The 9,186-nt window shown below is 36.0% G+C and overlaps 1 protein-coding gene across 1 annotated transcript; it reads left to right on the forward strand.

Annotated features, from left to right (window-relative positions):
- The first annotated feature begins 327 nt into the window (after positions 1-327).
- On the forward strand, positions 328-8,468 carry LOC115599959 (protein FAM240A-like). The gene is made up of 3 exons (XM_030467973.1): positions 328-384; positions 5,768-5,916; positions 8,336-8,468. Exons 2-3 carry the CDS (start codon positions 5,771-5,773, stop codon positions 8,466-8,468), a joined length of 279 nt encoding a protein of 92 aa, XP_030323833.1. The 5' UTR covers positions 328-384; positions 5,768-5,770.
- The last annotated feature ends 718 nt before the right edge of the window (positions 8,469-9,186 follow it).

Consider the following 9,186-nt stretch of genomic DNA (forward strand, 5'->3'; position numbering starts at 1 on the left):
CAGTGATCTGCACTTGTCAAAGAACAGCTTCTCCAGAGCCAAGTTATGACATCAGTGGCACCTGACAAAAATTGTAGCACAGATCAAATGTGGCATTCAGAGTTTGTGTCCTGTAACTGTCTGGTCATTCCACTTGATGTATTGCAGACATCATAACATGAGATTGTAGGTTTGGGTTTTTTCCCCCCTGCCATTAAACTAATTCATAATACCAGAAGTCATCACTTCCAAATAAAATGAGTGACGGATAAAAAGATTTCATCAGTTATTCCTGGCAGCTGGAGTCCTCTTGAAAAGGGGAACCCAGAGGTAAAACTAATACTAATCAGTAATCACTCGAGAAATCCCTACTTTGATTGAAGAAGAAGCTACTATACTATAAAAGTAAGCACTTATATTGCTGTATTTTGGCCAAAATGAGATTTTGTCTTCCTAACTGTATTATTAGAAGTGGCTAAACATACATGCATATATATTAATTTTATTTTTTGTTAAATTGTGTGAATTTAAATGATGCTATCTACTTCTTCTCTCCATGACCTTGAATTCTGTATATTATGGTATACTTTACTGGAAGATAACCTGATCCTGTCTGATGTCTAAAATACCAGAGGTCTTCTGTTTCTGTTTGGTTTCGCTCTAATCTTTTGGTTTACTCTAATGTTTACTTCAGTTATTAACCTGTTATTGTTCCTGTGTCGGGTATGGGTATTGCTGAAAGAAGTACACTTCAGCTGAAAGGAAAAATATAAAATGAAACCATAACAGGAAATTAATCCTAATGATTCATTCCATAAGCATAATCTCACACTTCTTAGAATGTAAAGTTTTGTGATTTTTATATAAGAAATAATCATTATGAACACGCTTTTAACTCACAGAGAGTAGTGTATTAATTATAAAATGCTGGGAGATGTTCTGTGCTAGGCAAACAAAGCCAGTGAAGGGCAAATGGAACAGGAGATCAGTTAGTGGTCTGACAAAGGTAAACTAGTTCATGCTCATGATATGATCCAAAGGAACTCAGTTCAGCTGAAGTCAAAAATAATCTTTCCATTGTTTACAATGGGCTTTAAAAACCTCTGAAGTGACTGAGGAAATTCTTTCAGAATGTTCATTTTCAAAATTAAAATTTACTGAATCCTCAAATTCATTTGAATGTTAAAATTATCCCTGTGTCCACCTTCTAGAAACAAACATATTTTAAGCTATAAAGGTCTAAAGACTTGTTCTTTCAAAAAAAAATTTTTGAGAGAAAACTTAGAAATGCTCAAACGTTGTTATATCTTGTTGGTCAAAATATTTTCCCATAAGAAAAAAAATGCCCTATTTTTGTTTGTTTAACCAACCTAATTTATTTTTTAAATTATACATCATTTAGATTACAAATTATTTTGAAATTTTTTTCACAAAGTAATAATATTTTTTCTCAACTTGGAAACATACTAATATAACACCTTTCCAAAGCACATTCAGCTTGCAAATCAGATTAAAAACATAGAACTTTAGCACTGAATGTATCTATATTACTTTTGTGGCAGTGAATAGAAGCTTTCCATATTATAAATCCCAGCTAGAAGCAAAATTTGTTCTCCCTTGTACTGGAGAGATTTAGTTATTCATACTTCGATCCTCCTTTAAATATGTTCTGGGACAGAAGCTCAAAGCGCTTAAAATAGTATTTTTATGAAGATGATGTCTGTGTTTCATGAGTGATTTGCTGTCTTACAGATTGCTGCATGGCCACGAGATTTATGGTTTGATTGTAAATGTAGGAAATTTTACAGTTTAATATTATTTACTATTATTTCTTCTTGTAGACATTGTCTAGAAATCAATAATTTGTTAACACATAAATTAATTTCCATTACATATATACACACATTTCTGATAGCTGAGCTTCAGAGCTACCAAATGCATATGCCACTCTAGCCAAGATACAGTTTTATCATTATTTAAATGTTGTTTTATCAGCTTGGCTCCACAGAAAAGCAGCTAACTCTGCTTCAAATGGGCATGTAGGATTGTGCAGCCCATGTAAAAGTAGACTCTCCTAAACCATGTTAGTTCAAGATATAATAAGGCATTCTTCATTACACCAATGTTACGCACATATTAGTAGTACTTCAAGGGAAATATACTGCAAAAGGTTTGGACATAGGTTTTCGGTCCGTAAATGATACAGACACTAATTCAAATCCTTCTTTCAGATTAATAATGTTGAACCTGTGGAATGTTGCTATTTCTTGTTTTACTTTCATGAGTAGAAAAGCATGTTAAAACAGCCTGCTACTGGTAGCCTCACCTTTCCTTTCTCTGGAAGGATACCTTGTTATCTGAAATGAAAATGAAGATGCTAAAGAGTCTCTTTTACTTCCTTAGTTTGCATGCAGACAAAGCTGGTGGAGTTACTTCAGGAACGTGTGCTTTCCACTTACAGAGAAAATCCAGTTGTCATTCTAGTTTCAGAGGCCTAATTTATCTGAGTGAAGAAATTATCCAGAATGAAGTCTGATTGTCAGTGTAACTCCAATTTATGTTATTGGAACATGTAAAAAGAAACCAGAAATTCACTTAACAACAACAAAAGACATTTTGAGAGCAATAATAAGGAGTCTGTTTGATACCAACAAAACAAATCAAGAGAATCACTCAGAAATCCAAGTGAAGTTCCTAAGTGGAATCAGTCAGTTAGAAAAAAAGAACGTATTACACAATTAATGTAAACTCTAATCTTTATGTATAGCTGTTTCAGTGCTAAGCTAAAAGAAAGAATACCTTCACACATCATAGCAAAAGAGATGCTGGTTGATAATGCTAGGCAGTACCATCATCAAAAGTCTTTCATGAAGAACCTGTCTTATCAAGGACCAGGGTGATACTACGTGAAATATTCATTAGTCACTGATATTCCTAGCAACTATTAAGAAGTCAAATGTTTTTGGCTTGCAAAAAGTCCCATATATGTATATATCAAACTAATATTTGCAGATATACCTCCATCTTTTGTGTGCCTCTCTAAACACACCTTGCACCTCTGAGTGGAGCAGCCAAGACTTAAGGCAGACAAAACCTTCATGATCCCCCCCAGAAATCTACCAAATTCAGACCTCAGGTAAAAGTTGAAGACCTTCTTTGTGCCACTTGAACACCTACTAGAAGTTTAATAATCATAAAAATTTGATTTCTAATGAAAGTTTAGTCTATTATGACAGACTCTTAGACGAGGCAAATTGTGATATGGTTTGGAGGGCAAACTTACTCAGACAGTTGACAGTAGCTTGCACTTGTCTTTGGAGGCAACAAGATAATTATCTGAGCATTGTCAAGTGGGCAGCTGCTACTGATAGAAGAGCTTTTAAATGTTGCAAAGACCTAAATGACCTGCTGGTCTAGAAATGATGAAATAATCATATTCCATCACTCACTGTAATAAGCTGTTACCTGAGCATTTTTATAACACTGCTCAGAGACTACAGAATTAAGATACAGATTGGGCATGTTCCAGTGTGTTACTGACATGAATATCATTTACAAGATGAAGTCTTCAATAATACCACTATTTTCAGGCCTCAGAGGGAAAAAAAAATCATTAAAAGATTACTCATATTCTCATTTAGACCTTTTCAATGATAAACAAAGCATGTTTATCAAAAGGTGGTAATAGTACTGTTACACCCACACCAGTGTAGCAACTCCTGATGTATCCCACTGTGCTACATCAACAATATACCCAGTCCACAGCAAGGGAAACACCCAAAATCCTACTTCCCTCCAATGAAAATAGCTGCTTCGTTTAGTGCTATTCCTGACCTTGCTGTGAAGAGAACCAGTATCCTAAACACTTAACCATGTCTGATAGTCTGTCACATAAGAAATAATATTACACATACTAACAAGTTTACACTTACTACTCCAGTTGGCTGTGCTGTGTTAAGCAACTGCACTTCTTTGGGGAAAAATACTGCATCTCAAAGTGTCAGAGCTTTTTCTTTTTGTTAAGCAAGTTTTTCAGTCCAGCCAGATTTAGTGCCAAGTTTGCCAAAATATTTTGTTCTTACTGATCTTTCTAAAATATAGTTTTGTGAAAACTATAGCAAATATAAAATATTCAATCAGAGGGCTGGAGCTTCTTCTCCTATGAAGACAGGCTGAGAGAGCTGGGGTTGTTCAGCCTGGAGAAGAGAAGGCTCTAGGGAGACCTTACAGCCGCTTGCCAGTAGCTAAAGGGAGCCTACAGGAATGCTGAGGAGAGACTTTTTACAAGGGCACATAGTGATAGGACATGGGGGAATGATCTTAAGGTAGAAGAGGGTAGATTTATGTTAGACATTAGGGAGAAATTCTTCACTGTGAGGATGGTGAGACAGTGGCATAGTTGCCCAGAGAACTTGTGGATGATCTCTTCATCAAAGTGTTCATGGCCTGGCTGGCTGGGGCTTCAAGCAACTTCTTTTGAGGTATTGGAGGTTATTACTATCCATACAGGGGAAGCTGGAACTAGAGGATCTTTAATGTCCCTTCCAATCTAAACTGTACTATACTATCATCCTATCTTTATGAATGCCTGTGAACATTGTAAGTATTATAGTCTTGTAAGTATCAGAGGCTATGGCATATTAATTCATTAGCATTACAGAGATGATATTTGGCAAAAGTATCAAGTGACAGCAGAATACAAATTAGTGCAAGGAAGCAAAGCAATTTCATAGGAACCCTCAAATTATGTGATGGTCTAGTCAGAGAAAATTCCAGAGCATGGGTTTGTTTGAATTTTGGTGTTATTGGAAACTTTTTTATTTCTTGCATTCTCCCACTTGCCAGAGAGGCTTAGAGGAGGAAACTGATGCAGGAAATCCTGCTTCACAGTTGGGCTAGAGGTACGAAGGGTTGTTGGTACCTTATATAATGTCATAGCAAAGCAGCATTTGGCCAGGAAAAATTACAGATTACAATAGAATTTTTCTGATTATTTCTTTTGGGAATAACAACAGAATTTAACTTTTCAAATTACAATTAGATCTAATAAGCAAAGTATATTTAGTAATATAGCAACTACCTCAGATATTCTGTGAATTTTAAAAACCTCCATGCTTGAATAATATGCATTTAGCAAGGAGAAATTAACTCAATTTTCACCCTTTTTCTTTTATTATAATTCATCTATCTATTTTTACTTACTTTATTTTTAACAGTATTTAAGACTGAATTTTGCTAAGTTAAAGAACAAGGCCATGAAAAGTTCCCAAGGGCTTTGCAGTCTGTGTGCTTTGACTTTAGATTCATAATTCACTTCCATATTTTGTGCTTGATACCATTTCAGGTAGTAAAAAAAGTCACTTGTGAGCAATATATTTCCCTTTGATAACAACAACGTATGATCTCTTTTAAAAAAACTGGAGGCAGAAAAACGAAAACACCTAATCTGAACTTCAGTAACAATGGCACTGTGTTTGAAACTATTCATACAAGTTCTTCCAAAACCATTTAAAAGCTTGCACATCCAAGGCCTCCACAGTATTACAGTGAGCTGTGCTGTGTGTAGTCATTACTCAGTAATAAAAATATAGATATACCACTTAACTACAACCCAAGGCCTGTTTCAATGCCTTATTTTTTGCTTCAAGGTAATGCAAGCACCAGTTACCTATTCTTCTCAGGTGCTATTTTATTAATGGCATTTCCTGCAAAAGAATTTGCAAGAGGATAAGAAACACAGCACCTGTCTCATGTTAGGCTCTTGACTGTTATGGCCTCCAAATTTCAGAAAATGATCAAGCATACCAACTTTAGACAACACAACATGTGCAGTCATGATGCAGAAAGCCTGAAGAACTTCTGGGAAAGAATCATCCAAGAGCAAACTAAACAACGAGAAAGTGAAGAGTCTAGGTTAAGAAAAAGTGCCCTAAACAAGTAAGTGGTATTTTTTTCTGTTGTACAATACAGAAAGGCATGTCATCACATGTTTTAAAATAAGGTAACCAGTTATTGTGCTGCTTTATTCATAGCACAGATTGTGTTTTGGATCATTGGCACTCTTCCTCTCACAGCTGTTTGTCTCACATTTCCGTGCCTTTTCTTCATGGAAACTCAGACCCCCCTCACCCGTGAACCTCATGAGCATTCTTCAAAGGCCTTGGAGCATAGCCACATAAAAATAAAGCACTTTGATGCTATGGATTACAATACCCAGAAAACATCAGGATTTTTACCTGGAACTTGTACAGCTACACAAATAAATAAAATAGCGTTACATTAAAGAAACAGGCAAACTACCCATTTAATGTATAGCATAAACAAATCTATAGCACCTTTATTGTATTTAACAGCCCTTTGCATCATATAGACCCAAAGATAGGCATGGTACGATAAGATTTTCCTGACCCATGAAACACAGTTCATAAGGACTCCTTCTATGTAACAGATAAAGATAATTCTTTTTTTTTTTTTTTTTTTTTTTTTTCCAAAACAGTGTAAAACAGCAGGTATCACTGAGAAGTGCTATTACTGTAGTATAGCTAATTTGCACAAGTGACATACTGCTTCAAATATTTGCCCAACCTATTGCAACTCAGGAGTTTTTATTAGAGTTTCCCACATGCTAACTGATAACAGATGGTGAAAACTGTGGTTCCTGTGTTTTTTTGATAGGATTTCCTCCTGAAGTAAACAAACATTTTACTGCATAAATTTTCCAACAAACTGGGTCATTCACATAAATTAATTTTACTCCAACAAGCTGAGATGTGAAGGTCGAGCTCTGTTTTTTAAAAAAATTCCAGGTACTTTGATGCCAGCACCCAAGAGGGAGCTGCTTTTATCATTAAAAAGATGAGGAGAGCTGTTTAGGCCTCATGTCCCAACAGAATATGATGTGGACAGCTCTGCTATCAGTATCCTACTGTGGTTAGTCAGTAATACTCTCAAAGACCAGTCTCCAAGTTGCTGAAGAGAAACCATGTAAAATTAAACCCAGAAAACCCAGAAGAGTGTTCAGCTGCACTGGGAAACCTCATCACTCTAGTTTCACAGATTATCACAATTTGAGGTGTAGATAATATTTTTAAGTTCAAAAAGTTAAAACTTTAAAAAAGGTTTTATAAGAACTCTGAACAGAAGAAAAGAAAAAAAAAACAGGAAAAAAGCTCTGAATATGTCTTGACTTACATAGACAACATGTCTTCACTGGCTGGTCACAACTGAAATAGATACAAGTGAGTTCCTTCAACTCACAAGAGCCCAAATAGTTCAAAAATATTCTCTAATTTGAAAAAGATACCTCCAGGAGATATAGGCACTGTGATTACAAAATCTACGGGTCTAATATCTCAAGTAGCACCTAGGAGAATCAGATGGCTCTAAATATAAGCAGGTGCTCCCTCTGTGACCCCTAGGACACCAGTTGAGAAGAAACAGCACCTATTTTTTAAGGATTTTCTATACATTCAAGAGAATAAATAAACCAAAACAGGGTGCAACAAATGAGAAAAGTTTAAAACAAACTGTAACCAAATTCAGAAGCCAAATGATCACAATCACCCATGTGAAAGAGCTATTGCTAAGTTACTCTCAGATTAAATAAATTGGCTGCTCTTCTGTTTAACACACCAAATATAGTATAAAAACCCCTCTATTCCATGATTCATTTGGTATTGCCATGTGATATTTAATTCTATAGCATTGCTGGGTCAGGTGTTTCAAACCTGATTTTATTTGGAAAATCACCAAGTCAGGAATATCTTGCAGTGGTCCATAGTGATTTTCTCTTCTGTCTGTACAATACTTCTGTCTTGAAGCTGTGTGTCTCCTCTTGGATGTGATATCAATTCCTTTCATTAAATGCACATAAGGTCTACAGAGATTTTAGTTTAAAAATGCTTACTTTTATTCTTTTTTCTTCTGAGTAAACCCAAACGGACGTATTTAATGTCTGCTGTTCCCCACAGCATTTTACAGTAAACCTGGGCAGCCAGGGGGATGTGATTGTATTTTTTAATTTACACATCGAATGACCTTACTGGATAGGCAGTATTTCTGTGCAGCTTTGAGAATACCCCAGAGGGAAAAACAGAGCTCTTGACACTGATGGTATTTCAGCAGTTGTTTGACTCATTAGGAATCCAGCAATGTCAACCACTGATAGTATCAACACTATCCCTTTCTCCCCTGCATTCCCAATCTAGCAAGCAGGAGAGGTGTGTAGATGGTAAATAAATAGAGGACAAGTGCTATGGTGATGACAGAGAGGAAAGCTTCGACCCTGCTGAAAAGCCTTGGATGCATTTGAAGGCTTTGGCTCAGTATTTGCTAAGCACTTGTCCTTTCATTGCAGACTCCGTCAGGAGTGGACTCTGAGGCTGGAAGGCCAAGCAAGGCAGGTCCAGGAGCACACAAAAACACAGAAGGAACAGATGACTCTTCTGTCCATCGAGACTCTTCCATCAACAGATAAAACTGCTGCTTAAATTTACTGTGAAAACACAAAAAGCTTTGGGCTTGACTCTGACCTTCTGCATGTCTGTAAACCAGCACTTCTGCTGCTGAACAAGGAAAAGTTCAGAGTCTAGCCCATTTGCAGCCTACTTACCAGAGCTACTAATACAGTCCTACTGAAATTCATTACATGAATGAGGCCACAGTACAAGATCTTGAAAAAAAAAATACAAAAGGATAGATGAGAAGCAGAGACCTTTAATTCTTCATTATGTATTTTTTATTACTGGAATGCAGCAGAATTTATGTAATGCCACATTGCTTCTCAGAACTAACATATTTCTGTGAAAGAGGATCACTTTTTTGATAGAAATAATACATTCAGATGTATGCATGCAAAATCACACATTTTCATTTACAAAGCTGACAGAGTTTAGCTTAGCCTATGTATAGCTGTTCTGCCTGTCTTGATGAGCTCCAGTGAAGGGAAGTAAGGATTAGTCTGATCAGCTGGACAAATGGAGAAATATATTCTTTAATGGCATCAGGAAAACAAATAATGAGCTTTTCTGGCCAAAATACAAGAAAAATTATTGATCTTAATCGTTAAATAGAGGAAAGAAAGTATTTTGACTTATGTTGGGTAGGTAAGCAAATTACTGCTGAGATTATTATGAACCAGTCTGAGTAATGTCAAAGTAAGTGAGTATAAATGAGTGTCTGAAACAGAAGGCAGAGAATCAGTTCATC

Source organism: Calypte anna, chromosome Z (genome assembly GCF_003957555.1).
Source record: "Calypte anna isolate BGI_N300 chromosome Z, bCalAnn1_v1.p, whole genome shotgun sequence".
Classification (NCBI taxonomy): domain Eukaryota; kingdom Metazoa; phylum Chordata; class Aves; order Apodiformes; family Trochilidae; genus Calypte; species Calypte anna.

Coding starts and splice junctions, on each gene's coding strand:
- LOC115599959 (XM_030467973.1), top strand. CDS start 5,771: ATGATCAAGCATACCAACTTTAGACAACACAACATGTGCAGTCATGAT. Junction 5,917..8,335: donor AGAAAAAGTGCCCTAAACAA/GTAAGTGGTATT, acceptor CTTTCATTGCAG/ACTCCGTCAGGAGTGGACTC.